Source organism: Suillus clintonianus (assembly GCF_016758775.1).
Source record: "Suillus clintonianus strain FC179 chromosome Unknown DEU56scaffold_5, whole genome shotgun sequence".
NCBI classification, from domain to species: Eukaryota; Fungi; Basidiomycota; class Agaricomycetes; order Boletales; family Suillaceae; genus Suillus; species Suillus clintonianus.
In genome coordinates this window covers 493,801-510,949 of record NW_024539229.1, presented here as the reverse complement: position 1 = coordinate 510,949, position 17,149 = coordinate 493,801, and the positions used below count along the sequence as shown (strand labels likewise).

The following is a 17,149-nucleotide window of genomic DNA, read 5'->3' as shown; positions in this document are numbered from 1 at the left end:
CCCCACTTGCTACCTATATAATAATTTGAAAAATCTGGATGAGCAACGAAGGATCATGATGATGATGATGATGATGGGCGTTGCCCCCTTCTTGATCACAAGCTCTGTCCAGGAGAACACCGTGACATGAAGTTTATACGTGGCTGGCGCAAGGCTAGTCTCCCCTTGGTAAGCGCCATAGACCCATGTACTCGATGGATGAAATCGATGAAGCTTACAGATAGTTTACGTCCCTTCTGGGCCGGAACCCACCAGAAATGGAAAGAGTTTCGCGCAGGTGTTCCGCAAGTGCGTTGGCTGGCAACAGCGCACAGGTACCGTGCACAAGCTGCGCACTAGGGAGTACGTGGGATGCGGTTCACGTTAATGTTAAGGAACATGCATACACAACTTCCACTATCTGTCCTTGGTCTCGCGTTATTGCCTTTGGTCTCTGGACGGATAGACAACTCGTCATGGACAAGAAGCGGAATGTCCAACTACGAAATATCTGTACGTACCAGTTACTCCTGGCGTCGCATCTTGTGGTGCTCAGATATTACTCCTTTCATAGTCTCTTGCGTCTTCTGCCCCAAGAGGTATGTCTTCCGTGTCTAGTCGGACCACTGGTTGACCGTTTCTCGCTCTCTGACCTAGACAAGTGTCCACCTTGCTTCAATTGTCTTCTTCCAGCTTTTACCTGCGGACAATTTGGTCACTGCGATGAATACGATGGACAGTGTAAATGCCCTCCAGGCTGGGGTGGGATAGACTGCTTGCTTCCACGTAAGTCACCAGCCCGGCGCCGTTTGGACGTCGATCACTTACATTTTTCTAGAGTGCGGTTCCCTAGCGGATGGCGTTGAAAGGCCGCTCCGAGAAGACGAGCCATGCCAATGTAACGAGGGCTGGGGAGGTATAAATTGTAATGGTACGAACCATTCTGCATCATAATATGTCACTGCCATTCGACCTAATCGACTACCGCCAGTTTGCAAGACCGACGATGCTTGCATTGGCTTTCCATTAGCCGGCGGTATCCATACCGAGATGGGAGATGAAAATGTTGCAAACATGACTTGTTACAAGGGTGGCGAGACTGTCTTCAACAATCATCAAATGTGTGACATTACTAGTACGCCCTCGGAATGCATCGACATGCCATAGACTAATCTTGGTAGATCGCAAGATCTTGGACATGCTCCCCGACCGTCCTCCGCAAGTCACATTTAGCTGTGATAACTCCACCGCGACGTGCAGCTTTCAGTTCTGGACTGCACAAGAAGAATCTTTTTATTGTGCGTTGGACACGTGTTCCTCTGAGGCTCAGCCGGGATACGACACGAACACTACGATCTATGCCTGTGAACACATTCAATGTAAATGCATTCCTGGCAAGTTCCTTTGTGGAGAGGAGGGAAGTGTTGGTAAGGTTGCGCCGCGATTCACTTTGAAATTTTCGTAATGTTTCGTCATAGATATCAGCGACTTCTTGACAGAAGAGATCCGTGGACCCGCAAGTTTCAGCTGCAAGACTGCTGCTGGATGCAGGTTCGAGGAGCCCGCCATGAATAATCTCATCAACGACATTTTCGGCGATGCATACATCACCCTCCAGTGTGAAGGCGGAGAATGCTTGCATTACTCTCAGGTTCCTGGCTTCCATGTGCGTAGAGCAATTCAGTTGACACGTTCGTATCTTTACTGTCTCATAGCCTCCACCCAAACCCGACAACGCCAAATGGATAGCCCTTAGCTCTGCCGGTGCAGGTCTGATTGTTGTCCTGACTGTCGCAATCCTTTGGTACGTCGGCCGATCGCGCAGTGGTGGTGACTTCGGCAAAATAAGGCTGCCAGAAAATGAAGCTTCGAAGCTCATGACAGACCATGTTCCTGCATCCCTCCACTTTTCGAATATATCTTACTCTCTCGGCAACCGCACGATCCTTGACAAAATTTCTGGTGCCATCAAGCCAGGTCAAGTCATGGCGATCATGGGTGCATCTGGCGCTGGTAAATCTACTTTCCTTGATATCCTCGCTCGCAAGCGCAAAATGGGCCAAGTCAGCGGCACGACACTCGTCAACGGGCGAGAGGTCGCGGACACGGAGTTCAAAAAGGTGGTAGGCTTCGTAGACCAGGAGGATACATTGATGAGCACGCTGACGGTGTATGAGACCGTGCTGTATTCTGCGCTATTGCGGCTTCCGCGGGAGATGAGCCTAGAGGCAAAGAAGTACAGGACCCTTGAGACAATGAACGAACTCGGTATCCTGGGTATCAAGGACTCGAGAATTGGTGACTCGGGTAAGCTTGGTGTCTCCTTGGATCAAGGGCGCACGCTAATGTTACACAGGACGCCGATCGATATCTGGAGGCGAAAAGAGACGCGTCTCAATAGCTTGCGAGTTGGTCACTAGCCCTTCAATATTGTTCCTAGATGAGCCTACAAGCGGTAATGTGATGCTTTGACGAATGTGGATAACAAGCTGATATTGTACAGGATTGGATTCTTACAATGCATTCAATGTCGTCGAGAGCTTGGTGACCCTTGCACGCGACTACAATCGAACCGTTATCTTCACCATTCACCAGCCTCGCAGTAATATTATCGCTTTGTTTGATCATCTTGTGCTTCTCGCTCAGGGAAAAATGGTGTACTCTGGAGAATTCGCCAAATGCCAAGAATACTTCGCTAGTATCGACCAACCATGTCCACCAGGCTTCAACATCGCGGATTATCTTAGTGAGTAGGATTGTGATTTTATGGCACCACGCGACTGACTCCTGCTATAGTCGACCTAACAGTGCATGCTGGACTTGAACCACGAAGCCCGGATTCTCCTTCTAACGATGCGGTATCATCGACATCTGGTGACAACCTTTTAGATGAGGAGCGTGCCGTTGGCGCGTCGTCTGTACGATCGCATGGTCGCTCTTCCACTGCGGTCGAGGAAGAAACTGAGCTTCGAACCCGTCGCGTTTCTTTCACATCCTCAATTAAACGCAAGACCTCGCAGCTTCTAGAAGCTGTCCGAAGCTCGCCATCTAGTGACAACGCGCTTACTCCCAAACTTGCGCAACTTGTCGAGGCGTACTCTACGAGTGAAGTTGCGAAATCCATCAAGGCCGAGACGGATGAGGTTGCTACTGCACAGCGTGGAGCTGATGCGTCGCACGCGGATGGTGAATTGCGAGACGTCGTGGTTGAAAACTCTTTACTGCGTGGTCGGAAAAGAGCCAGTTGGGGAACGCAGTTCAAGATTTTGAGTGGTCGGGCGTTCAAGAATCTCTACCGTGATCCAGCATTATTGGCAGCTCATTATCTGTCCTCCATCGTGCTGGCTCGTGAGTTATCGCTTTTTCTCGTGGTTTCACGTATTCATATGCCTTTTCTCAGTGATTTGTGGTCTCTTTTTCCATGATGTCAGCAACGACATCGCAGGCTTCCAGAACCGGCTTGGTGAGCAGTCTTACGATGGTTTTTTCTTCTTTGGCTGATGGGTTTCAGGCATTTTCTTCTTCACGTTGTCGCTCTTCGGCTTCTCGTGCTTATCTAGCCTTGGATTATTCGCGAACGAGAGAGTCCTCTTCATGCGCGAAAGGTAGGGAGACTCTGTCAAAACATGTTCCCACACTCACTCCCCCCCACCCACACCACAGAGCAAACGGCTACTATTCGACCTTCACTTACTTCTCTTCGAAGGTAACATAACTTGATTCGTATTGTTATCTTATTTGACCCTTGATCAGGTTCTGTTTGATATCCTGCCACTTCGCTTGGTGCCTCCACTTGTCTTTGGTGGTATTGTTTACGGCCTAGTTGGTCTTGTGCCCACAGTTCCAGCTTTCTGGAAGTTCATACTGACGCTCGTGCTGTTCAACTTGACGACGGCAAGCGTAATCCTTCTGTTGTCGATATCATTTGCCAGTACCAGCGTGGCGAGCTTAGTTGGCACCCTAGTCATGTTGTTCAAGTAGGTCATCCTACGTGCCTGAATGCTGGCAGTATTGATTGATGATCACCACAGCCTCCTCTTCACGGGCCTTCTCATCAACAGGGACACCGTCACACCCGCCTTGCAGTGGTTGCATACCCTTTCCTTCTTCCACGCTGCTTTCGAGGCACTCGCTGTGAATGAACTGAGATATCTACAACTAAAGGAGATCAAGGTAACGTCGATGGCCATTTCTTGTTTGTCACCTAACGTGTTCGCTTCAGTATGGCGTTGAGTTGGACGTTCCTGCGGCTACCATTCTTTCCATATTCGGTCTCAGAGCTCAGGTGGGTAGTAGATTCCTACGCTGTTGTGAATTGTGCCCTAATGTTCTGATCGTAGTCATTCTGGTGGCCGAACATATCCCTACTTGGTATCTTCTTCGTGGTGTTTACAACCGCGAGCTTCCTCATGCTGCATTTCTTCGTCAAGGAAAGACGATGAACGTGTTTTCTTGTGATGTATGCATGGTTTATTTCGTGGAAGACAATATAATAGTATATCTATCCATCGACTCACTCATTTCGTATTGTATGATTACTACGATACCAATTCAATTTTTTCAGCATTGCAGGACAATGAGGGACGACAATGAGTCTGGTGTGTCACCTGCATCGGTGTCTGTATTTGTGAAGGATTTTTAACTAGATCCGTGCAGGTGGTTCGTTGAGGGGCAATCAAAGCTGACTGTAGCTGGGCACTTGTTGCGGACGTTCCTTGCGTGAACTGATAGCCTGACAAGGAGTTTCAGCTCACGACTGAAATTCACTGAATGATCCTGTACAGCTGTGGTTGTGACATTAGTGCGTATCAGAACTTCTCGCATCATTTCTGTGAGAACGTTCAGCGTCCCCCGTGCACAATGAATAGCGCCTTGTGCTACCTCGGGACATCGATCTTGATATGATTATATTGATCCAGAAAAAACACTCTTGCCTACCTTGGGCTCGCACTCACGGGTCGATATCACAGTTGAAACCTGCAAACCACGACGTGAGTATTTTCGAACGAACGCCGTCAACCACTGGGAACAAATACATATGCCGCTGGGATTGAGTCCCGCATTGGCCAGGAATATACTAATCGGCGGCAGAAAACGTTCTTTCTAGCCAGGGGGTTGCTGAATGGCAGCGAATTAGGACCTATTAGGACCGCTCCATTTGTTCCTTGATTCCCTAGTGCACTCTCTCGAATTCTGATCGAACGGTTAGGTAGTCCTATGACCCTGGCAATACTAGTGGTGATCAGAATTCTGATCTGTTGATAGGAGGGTGGAGTACTAGCAGGTTAACCCGACTCGGACAACCACTAGCACCGAAGTGCGTGCTATGGCACCCACCAAAAAAAACCCTGTGTGCAACGTAGCATTGTTAGATCATGGAATGGGTGTTGATGTCGAAATCATTACCACACACTATGTAAAGTGCTAGCAGGCGCGTACGTACGAGACCGCTTAGATCATTCTTGTACAATTCATATCGGGGGTTCCAGGCCCAGCCGATAAGTACGACCCTGCAGTGAGATTAATGTTGACCTTCTTGGGGTATATGGGGCACCTGGGAGTAATCTGCAGTAATGCGGAAATCCAGACCTTCCAATGGCCATTGTAATTCAACGACAAATCCCCGCGAAAACGACGCGTTTAATTTTACGTCCCGCGTTATGTTGTTCTCCCTTCAGTTTGGATCATTCCAGTGTGGAGGACATGGCGCGGAAGGGAGTCGACACCTAGGGCTAGTGGCTGAAGCGCTGAACTAGCATGAGCGCTGGGCCTCGCTGAGCAAGGTGACCTTTGCTTATGTTAGCGTATATGGCCAAATACGTCTTGTGAGCTCCAATCAGTTATAAAGATGAAGACCTGATAAGAGTCGTAAGACGCTCCAGCGAATCACTCTCACACTTCTGCCACTGCTTCGCCACACGGCGTGCCATCTTCTGCTGTCAGATCAAAGGTAAGAGGGATTGACCGGCATCATGATGTAACTCACGCCAACGTCACTTGTCTATCACACGTCTAGCAGTGACTTTATTACCTTAACTTACACCTTCAGTGAACGATCAAGAGAATAATGGCTCATGAAGAAGCATCCATGGTCCTCGTTGATATGTGTTACGCAGTCAAATGCGACAAATGCGGCAAAACTAGTTGGAAGGTAAGCAATCGTCTCCTTGGCGATGTTGTGTAATACATTGTGTGTCCCGGTTGGAGGCGGCGGCGCATCCACGCACGATGTACCGATGCGCATGGTGATTGGCTGACAGATCTGAGAGGGTTCATAGTGCTTCCGCGGGCGAGGGCGGAAGCATCATGGGATTAAGAGAACGCGGGCCCGACCCGCGAACTTTGTCTATTTACACATACCCTTTCCTGCATCGATAACTGACGTGTCCCTTCAAACAGGGTTGCGGACGTCACGTTGAAGAGGTGAGCTTTCTTAACCGATAGACTATCTCGGCGTAAAGTTCGGGCGTTGGATATTGAAATGACAAAGGGATAATATGATCTGTAAAGGAGGGAGGGACATTTCCACGTTATCGCTTGATGTGGCCCCTTTCGAAGACACCCCATCACGGCCTCCTCGCATCCCTGCCTGAACTTCGAGGGTTCCCTTGGGAGTGCAGGGAGGGCCCAATTTAAAACTCCTGCTACCCGTGACACCCCTGTACTGACATATTTGTCTTGTACAGGTCATGAAAGACGTCAAAGACGAAGATAAATGCGTTTGCCCTCGTTAAAGATGCGATAAGCGGCAGAAGGATACTACATTGAGGGTGTACCTTGATGGCACTGGGGCTGCGGAGGGCTGCATTAATGTGATCCAAACGTTCACCGTCCATATTTGTGATAGACGTAGTCCGTGAAATCTGTAATCTCAGAAGGCTGTTGCATTACGGAGTGTCTGGGGGCAGCTGCATCCCAAATTGGTCGTTATACGCTGCTTTAGATTGCAGTTTCTTTGAAGGCGTCGCTGTTTGATCTCCTTTCCCTTTCCTCGTCTTCCAGCCTATTCAACCAACATTGCCCTTTCATTGATTCGCAATTTATTTCTTTGCAAAGGGCTTCATGAGTCCTCAAACAAGATGTCTTCCGACATAGACTCAGCAAGCAGTGCGCACGCTGCAGAAGACCCCTCAGGACTCCCATTCGATCCGCCAGGCAACGTTCGGATGACAGCTGAACTAAGTTACAGGTATAATGATGACCGCAGACCTATCGTAAACCAGTATTTGCGCGGTCACCGAGTCGGAAAAGGTCAGCATGGCGAAGTATGGGTGTGTTGGGACTTGTCGGATAATCGTCGCGAGCTGGTCAGTTAATATTCTTTGCCCACTTCTCTGACGTGATCTTGTTGACACGGTGTCCATCAGGCCATAAAGGCCGTCAAACGCATTAACCCACGCGCTGAGAAGATGAACATGCTCCGCAGGCGAAACATCCCCGAGTCGTCTCATACACCACTTACAGAAAAACTCGGAAGCCTCGAGCATAAAATACGGAAAGAAATCGCGATAATGAAAAAGTGTCGTCATGGGCATGTCGTTCGCCTGCTGGAGGTTATCGACGACAAGCTGAATGATAGGATATACATGGGTAAGCATCCAGTCTCGCTCTTTCCCGTGGAATCGGAGAGTCGTGCCGCCTATCCACTCCTGACTACATGTCATGGGTGAGTGTCTCAGCTGAGAAATTATGGCCTTGTGGCTGCAGTCTAGGAGACAGTATGATAGGAAGGCTCGCATGTGTCAGGAAGCCACGTACTCACAGCCTCACTTCTAGTCATGGAATATCTGAGTGGTGGAGAGATCAAGTGGCGCAACGAGCAAAATGAGCCTGTGTTGCAGGTGGACCAATGTCGACGAATATGCCGCGATGTTATCCTCGGCCTCGAATATCGTAAGCTAAATAGCATGCTCATCACCACAAGCTAATTTGGACACTCCCTTGCCTTCCCAACATGCAGTCCATTACCAGGGAATTATTCACCGTGACATAAAGCCTGCTAACCTTCTCTGGACTGCGGATCGCCAAATGGTCAAGATCAGTGACTTTGGGGTCTCGCATTTCTCATATGCGCAGCGCCTCGCGGCTGCAGGGCGTGGAAAGGTCGCCCTAGATGACGCTAACGACCCGATTTTGCTGGATGATTCGGACCTTTCCAAGCGTGCCGGAACCCCGCCGTTTCTTGCTCCTGAGGTCATCGCTGAGTACAATGGCGATCCTGTGGCATCCATATCCGCTTCTGCCACCTCGACCACACTACCCTCCTTGAGGTCCGCCCCACATATAAGCTCCACTTCCACTGTCCGCCCGAACACGTCCCAGCGGCTGCAGATTACGAAGGCCATTGATGTATGGGCACTGGGTGTCACCCTGTACTGCCTTCTTTTCGGCAAAATTCCGTTCAGAGCCCCAGATTCGAGCGAATACATGCTCTACAATATCATATGCAAAAATGACTGGGAGCCAGAAGACACTATGGGTTACGATTGCATTCAAACTGGCGGGCGGAAACCCAAGGACAAAAAGTCTGAGGGAGTTGTTGTCATGAGTCTTCTCGACAAGCTGCTTGAAAAAGATCCCAATAAGCGCATGACTATCGATCAAGCAAAGGTTCGTCCATTTTCATTCTGCGCGTATTCGCCCCCCATATCTCCCATTTTACGTGTAGCGGTACGTTTGGTTCCTGCGAGATATTCCACATCATCAAGAATGGCTTCGTCAGACCTCACCCTCCAGGACTGACATGGTCATGGTCACGGAGTCTGACACCCGCACTGCGATGACTACCGTCCGCTTCAGCTGGGGCTGGCCAAAGCGCCTCACACGCCGCATATCCTCATTATTCAAAGGTGTTCGTTCTTCGCGCGGCACATCATCACGTGACGATGAAGACGACTTCGGTGTGTGTTCCTCGCCTACCATTGCGGTAGAGCGGCACAAAAGCGCTAGTGCGCGAATGTCAGGTTCGGAAATCCACGAGGACGGGAGGCGTCGCGGTGTTGGACGCTCTGCCATTGTGCGTAACGACTCAACGCCAAACATGGGAAGGAGAGAAGAATCAATTGAGAGGTGGGCCCGGAATGCATCCAAGAGCAGGGCCCATGATTCCAATGTCAGTCGCCCACATTCACGACACCGAGAATCCAAGACCCTTCTTCCACTTGATCAAAGTCAATCCTGTGCATCACACTCTCAAGGCCGCCCCGCCAGCCGTGGTAGAGACAATGCAAGCACTCCCCTTCCAGAGGATGCGATGTTCTTGGGAGCTGGTGGCGTGTGCAATGACCCGAGCAGCCTCATTTCGTCAAACTTGCCCTTAGGCCTCAATCAACCAACCGGTTACTCTCCCGTCATGTTACGCCATCCACAACCTGAACGCCTCTATGTCGCTACCACGACTTCAGTCGTCCCTGATCCGCCCTTGCACGATTCTGGGCACAACCGACATCTCCCTGTTCGGTCTGCTACCCAAAGTCCCAGTCCCTTGCAGCAAGTCGCATACGAATCGGAGCCCAGCGCGACGAGCGATGATGACTACGACGACCTCGACGACCTCGACGATGACTCCAGTTTCTTCCGCGACACTCACAGGGATCGCCAAGCAGAGTCGGAGGCTTTGCAGGCTAGCACCAGCCTTATGTACGATGAGATAGATGAGGATGAGAGTGATGAGGAGACGGTCCCTATTGAAGTAAAGCGGAGGCGTCCATCTGTTTCCGTCACGGCTACCTCCCCCGTCCCTCGTTCTGACTTTTCAGATGACGCCCAGTCTGGATGAGGTCGAGGCAGGCACTTTCTGTACAGCACTTTCAACACATTATGATATCTCTCGGACTGTTCTAGACGATTCCTCATCCTCCCTCTGCAACATACCGGCGGTCGGCCGCCTGCAGTTTCCACTCATTCCTGACTTAAACTCACATCCCATTTTTTTCCTAGACCTATGTATTTCCACTGCATCTGTGATTTTATCCTCTTTTTGCTTCCCTTTCAAGAGGCAACATAGAATTAGGTAGCTTGCTAGACGTTACTGCTGCAAGGAAGACACGAAATCTATATCGTGTTCCTACACATAATGCTGTGCCCCACAACATCTAAAAATATCTGATCGAGTTCGTACGCAATGAGCCGTGACTCAGGATTCTGTTTTGAAGCTCTGATAGGGATCAGTATAGAGCATCCATGACACCATGCGGCAAACCCTTGACAGCCCTTATGACAAGCTTGACACACTGGTGTATGTAACTTATAATGAATCTGATAAGCAGCCCTGGGATGTGACTCGAGTGGTTGCCGCGGTCTTGCTGGCACTGGACGCTGGCAGTGGCAGTTGCTACACTGCAAATCAAGTCGTCATCATCAGATATTCAAGCCAAAGTTCAACCACTCCTGGCTTGACTATAAAAAGGTGGGCATTCTATATAATGCACGTTGCATCATGTGCACGGTGACCCGAGCTATCATTATCTCTGCAGGACAAACATTAATTATCGAGAGAGTTTCAAATGGCCACACACTCTGATGGAATCCTTGCCTCAGTTTCTGGTGTCAGCACTCCCGTTGAAGCTAACGGGCATGCTGTCAAGAAGGTTGTCAAATCCCTTCCAGCAGACTTCTACACGCAGTTTTTGTCCGACGCTGCCAAAGAACTGAAGCCCAGTCCCAGTGCGTCTCCGATGATCTCTTATGAGTCATCGATAGTGATTTTTTAATACTACCACTTCAGTTCGTGGGTTGTTCCCATTGGAAAACAAGCCAGGCGTGATATCGCTCCTAGCGGGAAAACCCAACGATGCCATGTTTCCGTTCAAATCATTATCTTTCAACATTGTCTCCCCTTCGGATCCATCGCAGGAACAGTCAATCTCGTTATCTGGAAAGGATCTTTCGGTTGGCCTGCAATACGGCGCTACTGGCGGTCTTCCTCGTCTCTTGCACTGGTTCATGGGATTGCAAGCGCTCTCTCATGGTCGCAAATCAGGCGAAGGATGGAATATATCCATTGGCAGTGGTTCACAGGACTTGATTTATAAGGTCTAAGGGCTCTCTAAAAATGAATGACGGTTCTCATATTTCCGCAGGCGGTCAACGCTTTAGTGAACCCCGGAGATTCTGTCCTCGTGGAGTCTCCAGTGTATGCGTGAGTTAAAATTAGTCTGGAGTTAAGTCTGTTCTTTGCTGACTGCCATATATTCAGTGGTGTCATCCCAATGTTTTCAACTCTACACTGCGAGCAGATCGGTTGGTCGTGTGTTGGTGTTAAATTTCTCGTGCTCAATAAATTTTAGAGGTGGAAACAGACGCGGATGGGGTGTGTTCTCATTTGTTACGCGATATCTTGGAGAACTGGCCTGTCGGAAAGCCGAAGCCGAAGGTCTTATACACGGTACCCGTAAGCTCTATCTGTTCAATCTGCGGACCAGAATAACCATATTACAGTACGGTTGCAACCCCACCGGTATGACAGCGACCCTTGAGCGTCGCAAGGAAGTATTACGGCTTGCACGTGAACATAATTTCTTGATTCTCGAAGGTGGGCCACTTCTCTTGTTTTTTTTTGCGGAGTAGATTGAATCCTCCTTTTATACACAGACGATCCCTACTTTTACCTGTACTTTGGAAAAGCCGCTCGGCCGCTTTCATACTTCCAGCTGGAACTTGACGAGCCTGAGGTCGGCCGAGTTCTCCGGTTTGACAGCTTCTCCAAGATTCTCTCCGCAGGCATGCGCATGGGCTTTGCGTCGGGCCCGAAGCCTCTCATTGATGCCATTGACTTGTATGTACGTACAAGAAGATAGATCTACATTTGCTGTGTATCTTAACATTTAATTAGACTGGAATGGCCAACCTACAAGCCTCATCACTCATCCAGGCTATCACACTCGCACTGGTTGAGGAATGGGGCTACGACAATTTCTTTGCCCATACGCGGGCTGTTGCCAACTTCTACCGCGAGAAGCGTGATGTGTTCGAGTCTGCTCTGAATGCGCACCTCGGTGGACTTGCGGAATGGTGTACCCCTGAAGCGGGCATGTTTTTCTGGTTTGTGCATCTGTTCGATGTCGATCGAGATATATTAACAAAGATGTCATCACAATAGGTTCAAGCTCCTTCTTTCACCAAATCAAACACCCGGCGTAGATGAGGGTGACTCAGAAGACCTCATACGAACTAAGGCATATGAGGGTGGTGTGCTCGCACTCCCTGGTACTGTCTTCCTTCCCAACGGACGTAAAACGGCGTTTGTGAGAGCCTCGTTTTCTTTGTCTACAGAGGAACAAGTGAATGAAGCGCTGAGACGCTTGAGAACTGTGTTGTTAAAGGAAAGGGGACAGGCGTAAACAGCCTTTATTGAATGTAATATACCAACCATGTAATGCTCGCATTCTGCCAAAGCCATGTAGTAACCCTTGGATATATTGCAATTGGGACGGGTGCTTCAACTTCAAGCGTTGGTGGACTTTATAAATGTCACGTGGCGTTGTTCTCATGCATTCACGACCGTATTTGGCAAGCGTTGTGGACGATCAAAGTCATGTTTGGTTACTGTGGCAGCCAAAGCATGCTTGAGGAATTTCATTGAAGTAGTGGATAGTAAGTGAATCGTACAATCCAATATTTCCCTTTTCTTATTACCAGCTCATCATGGTACGTGTCTTTTGCGCGAAGAAGTCTAAATCTAACCTTATAATTTGCTTCTAGTCGACTTTCGGGCGCAACAGACAATCAGTATCAGACATCGAACAAGAACTCTACGACATATTTAACAAACACCCAGATTCGCGTGAAATCCAATCAGGAGAACTAGCGATACCCGCAGATGCACTCCCAGATGTACTCAGTGCCTTCTCGGCCTCGTATGATGGCGTCGACCTGCTCGACGATCGCGAGATGGGCGAGCTCAAGGAAATCCTCGCAAGCAGTCCCGGGATTGAAGTGACACCTCAGATCTTACTCCAGTTCGTCGCAGAGAGGACGAGGCATAGTCCGCGAGACAGCCCACACAGCTCGCCTTTGGAAGAAGATGTAACGCTGCCCGACGATCGCGGGCGCAATCCTTTTTCTCGCAGTACCAACCACTCGCGATCATCTAGCAGAGGCTCTGTAGGAACCTCACGCGTCCCCAGCCGACCACCGTCTGTGCCACCAAGGACACCTACCACGACAGTTGGCTCTGCCTTTGACACGTCGCGACGACAGCGAACAACCCCTTTGGATGCACAGCCCCCTTCAAGCTGGTCAAAGCGCCCAGCGCCTGCCAACAGACGGAAAAGTATTGATGGCGGGTCTCAACGCGCTCTTAGTGACTCGGAAGTGCGCAATTCCTTCTACGTATATACACCTGTTGAACTCAACTGCAATTAGTCATCTTTCTCCTCCAGTCCCGGTGCCTTCAGTCGAACGCGCGCGCCGTCAAATCCAACGAGTCCTTCGGGCATGTCCATAGGCCTCTTCTCCTCTTCCTCTATGGGTTCGCCACCTTTCGCGCGTCCGCACTCCCGTACCCAGTCGCAGCCCTTCACTAGCATTGGGATCCACTACTCGTCTCCAGACCGAGATCACCTCTCTTCGGGAGAGCATTCACCTGACTTCGACTCATCCTTTGAATACCCACAGAAAGGCGACAATTTTGCGCGCCAAATCTCCTCGTTGCCCATGCCACACTCAGCATCTGACTCGGACTCTGATGGTGAGAATGAGTCATCTTTAGGCTTAGTTATGGATCGTTCAGCAACGTCGTCGACCGTGTCCCTCGAGCCCATGGACCGGCTGGACGCATTACAGAAGGCCAACGCAGAGCTGGGGCGGAAGCTGATCGAGGCTGAGAGGACACTTGAGAACAGGCTGAATGAGCACGACGTAGATTTGGATGAGATGCAGGGGCGCTTGGAAGAACTCAAGAGCGAACTTACCTCTACAAAGCGGGAGGAGAAGGAGCTCAGGACGAAGGAGGTACGTCATGCGTGAATGTCTTGGACAATGTCTGACGGATGCTGTTTAGCGAACCAACTCAACCCAAATCACGGCGCTGGAGTCCGAAATCGCAAAGTTGCAGAAAAGTTTGGAGAACGCGCGTTCGTCATATCAAAGCTTGCAGAAGCAGTACCAAGAGCAATGTGGTAGGTTCACTCCGGGATTTCGAAAATTTCTCGCTCACGTCATTGTAGCGGAATCTGAACGCTACCGCAACCAGCTCCGCCGTCGAGACCAAGAAATCAAAGATTACCAAGATGCTGCCGCGCTCCAATCGCTTGAAGCTGCGAAGTGGACTAAAGAAGCATCATCCTACGAAGATCGCCTTGCACATCTTGAAGAGGAGCTAGCCATTGCGCAACAAGCCCACGCCCTGCTCGATGAACAGAAGCAGGAGAACCTTTTGCTAAAGGAGACCATCGACCGCATGCGGTATGATATGGACGAGATGCGCAATGCTGCGACGAATGCGGCTGCGGGAAGCGGGCACTCTAGTGCGGCGAATACTATGAGCAAGAGTCTGGGTGCTGAACTCATGGGAAAGATGGGCGGAGGCTGGGGTGGCGAGGATGATGAAGATGAAGATGAGAGTGATAGTGGCGAATTGGAACTGGATGTGGATGAAGATACTGAGGAGGAGGAGGACGTCATTCAAACCATCATCACTCGGAAGAAGAGGGTAAGAAATTTTCACATTTGCACCTCACGGTCTGACACCCCAACAGAAAGTTGGCCGTATTAACAAAGCCGAGACCGTCACTTTTTCAGAAACCAAAGAATACACCGATGCGTCCACGCAACACTACGTTGCAGAGCATACATCAGCATGTGAAATGCAGACAGATCCAGAACCAAAGATTCTTACTTCCTCGTCCTCTATTCAAACAGAAGAAGTTTCCCGTGGCATCTTTGCGATCCAAACCGATCCAGAAGCCGTATCCACGCCACGGATCACATCAAGCATTGAAATCCAAACAGATGAGCCGGAATTAGAGGTCTCTCGGTCTGCGTCACCGCAAGTCACCCCGGAAGACGACGAGGCACTCGCGTCTTCATCGTCGACCGTCCTCCCTCCCACGCCCAAGGGGCACCTAGACCCTCCTCACCTGAACGACGCACCTCCTTCCTACAATTTCGTGACTGAGCTCGAACAAGTCAATAATGCCTTGATGGACCGACACAAAGGAATCACCATCCCAATACGTGGCATTCCCGGAGGAATTTCAGCAGATGCCGTCGACGAGTGGAAAGCACTGAAGGAGGAACTCGGCGTGGAATGCGAGATGATAGATGAGCTGATTGCCTGCTCGACGACTAAGCGTCAGCCGCGTCGCCAGAACCGTTTCTACAAAATCTACAATACCTATGTCATCGGCAAGGGCGGAAACGAAGGGGGCGAAGAGGGCGATGCTTGGCTTACTGGGGCTGCTCGGCAGGCGCTCATCAGCGCTGGGGCTATGGCGCTCGTATTCCTTTGCATGAACTCGCGTCTACCAGCCATCGGGGCGCAGTATTCACCCGTTGGTGGCCCAACGGTTTACGACCGCGCTGCATGGTCGAGCTTCAACAGTATGCAAGGACCGGGCGAAGGCTTCGGATATGATGGTACTTCTGCGGTATGGAACATTATGGGGCGTGTTGGTTTTGGTGCTGCTAGGATTGCAGGTGGCTGGCCGACATAATTTCATACGCCCCCTTTCAGCCCATATTTCATGTTAATTCTTATCGCGCTATCTATTTCTTGCCACGTCCTACGTTAACCGCACTCTCTTGGCCCCATCTCCACTTATTCTTCTTTGCGCAAGTAATCTTGCCTCGCATATGTCACTCCTTCGTTTCGACTTTTTCATTGTATTGTATTATACAATATAACAACCTTTGAGGAACGCTCGAGGCATTTTTTTTGTTGGACTGTAGGCCAAAGTAGATTGTATTGTCGCGGAATCCGGATGCTGGCTCTGCTTCCTCCCTTCACGAACCACACGTGTTAGGACACGAGTTCTACGCGATTGATGGACCTTACTCCCAAGAACACATTAGCCTACCGAAGTGCATCAATATTAATGATCTCATTAATATTTATGGTTTCTAACCACATTCAGCTGCCGCGCTCTCGCTTCTCTTACTCTCCCGATTCTCGCATTTCAGCTGAGAAACTATTTTAGACGCTTTGTGCATACTTTCGATTACTTCCCACACACAGGTTGCATCAAGGCTGGCGCCATGCGCGTGCACCCCTTGGCTCCTTCTCTCATCCCCACCTCTCAAAATATGAGACACTTCAACGTCGTCGTCCTAGGAGGTATGTCATTCATTCGGTTATGACTATTGCATTGTTTCATATGTCGCAGCTGGAGGAGTAGGAAAGTCTGCGTTGACGGTGCGATTCGTTCAAGATGTCTTCCTGGAGAACTATGACCCCACGATCGAAGGTACATCTTCAGTGGTAGTTCATTCCAATGTGACATGAATGGCTGATTGTATCGCCTTTCTAGAAGCCTATCGGCGCATCCTCGATATCGATGGTGTTCAGACTTCGGTGAGAGCGCGTGTGTTCCTACTACCGTTAGCCCCTTTCGCTTACTGACCATCTGTTTCCTTGCAGCTAGAAGTACTAGATACTGCTGGTGCTGAGCAATTTACTGCTTTGAAAGAGCTTTACATCAAAGTAAATAGTGATGATTTACGGATTTATGTTATCGAACTCACACTAGTTCCCCACAGGGTGGCCAGGGATTCGTATTAGTCTTCAGGTAAGCATCACAAGAAATGATTTTATTCATTTGCTGGCCTACTGATACCACTGCAGCCTCACACAAGAAGCAAGTCTCAGGGAGCTGGACAATCTTCGGCAGCAGATACACCGAGTGAAGGGAATGGATAGCGTAAGTGCTATTGGCTACTATCGAATACAGAGATTACCATTATACGCAGGATGTTCCTATCGTTGTTGTTGGGACAAAGCTTGACCTCGTCCACGAACGAGAGGTGGCAAGAAGCACGATACAATGCCTGGTCGCGCTCTGGAAGATACCATTCTACGAAACGTCAGCCAAGCGCGATTGGCACATTAACGATGTTTTCCAGGAACTTGTCAAGCAGATGCTTATGCACTACCCAGATGAACCCCCTCCAAAGAAGGCTTCACGCCGGTCACGCCGGAGGCACTGCATCGTGATGTGATGGATGCACATTA

At 49.8% G+C, this 17,149-nt stretch overlaps 5 protein-coding genes across 5 annotated transcripts; all 5 read left to right on the top strand.

Moving 5' to 3' along the window:
• Positions 1–455: 455 nt before the first annotated feature.
• Positions 456–4,421, top strand: DEU56DRAFT_726007 (uncharacterized protein; the record flags this gene model as incomplete). The annotated part of the gene is made up of 16 exons (XM_041347901.1): positions 456–765; positions 818–910; positions 971–1,114; positions 1,161–1,406; positions 1,458–1,645; positions 1,695–2,286; positions 2,336–2,434; positions 2,483–2,725; positions 2,776–3,327; positions 3,380–3,442; positions 3,491–3,584; positions 3,643–3,685; positions 3,733–3,956; positions 4,011–4,152; positions 4,202–4,264; positions 4,320–4,421. 16 exons carry the CDS (start codon positions 456–458, stop codon positions 4,419–4,421), a joined length of 3,198 nt encoding a protein of 1,065 aa, XP_041214076.1.
• Positions 4,422–6,934: 2,513 nt separating this feature from the next.
• DEU56DRAFT_431688 (kinase-like domain-containing protein) lies at positions 6,935–9,042 on the top strand. Its single transcript, XM_041346198.1, has 4 exons — positions 6,935–7,286; positions 7,347–7,569; positions 7,756–7,872; positions 7,940–9,042. The coding sequence occupies exons 1-4, from the start codon at positions 7,059–7,061 to the stop codon at positions 8,719–8,721; spliced, it is 1,350 nt and encodes a 449-aa protein (XP_041214075.1). The 5' UTR covers positions 6,935–7,058; the 3' UTR covers positions 8,722–9,042.
• DEU56DRAFT_772113 (uncharacterized protein) lies at positions 8,567–10,101 on the top strand. Its single transcript, XM_041351509.1, has one exon. The coding sequence runs from the start codon at positions 8,723–8,725 to the stop codon at positions 9,755–9,757; it is 1,035 nt and encodes a 344-aa protein (XP_041214074.1). The 5' UTR covers positions 8,567–8,722; the 3' UTR covers positions 9,758–10,101.
• A 383-nt stretch (positions 10,102–10,484) lies between these two features.
• Positions 10,485–15,635, top strand: DEU56DRAFT_907439 (pyridoxal phosphate-dependent transferase; the record flags this gene model as incomplete). The annotated part of the gene is made up of 15 exons (XM_041356903.1): positions 10,485–10,644; positions 10,706–11,013; positions 11,061–11,119; positions 11,177–11,220; positions 11,268–11,371; positions 11,419–11,512; positions 11,572–11,759; positions 11,813–12,021; positions 12,080–12,224; positions 12,619–12,627; positions 12,682–13,293; positions 13,345–13,932; positions 13,982–14,099; positions 14,148–14,632; positions 14,679–15,635. The coding sequence occupies 15 exons, from the start codon at positions 10,485–10,487 to the stop codon at positions 15,633–15,635; spliced, it is 4,080 nt and encodes a 1,359-aa protein (XP_041214073.1).
• Positions 15,636–16,224: 589 nt separating this feature from the next.
• DEU56DRAFT_868511 (P-loop containing nucleoside triphosphate hydrolase protein) lies at positions 16,225–17,136 on the top strand (the record flags this gene model as incomplete). Its single annotated transcript, XM_041355496.1, has 7 exons — positions 16,225–16,255; positions 16,305–16,385; positions 16,449–16,492; positions 16,559–16,621; positions 16,678–16,706; positions 16,763–16,838; positions 16,888–17,136. 7 exons carry the CDS (start codon positions 16,225–16,227, stop codon positions 17,134–17,136), a joined length of 573 nt encoding a protein of 190 aa, XP_041214072.1.
• Positions 17,137–17,149: the final 13 nt, after the last annotated feature.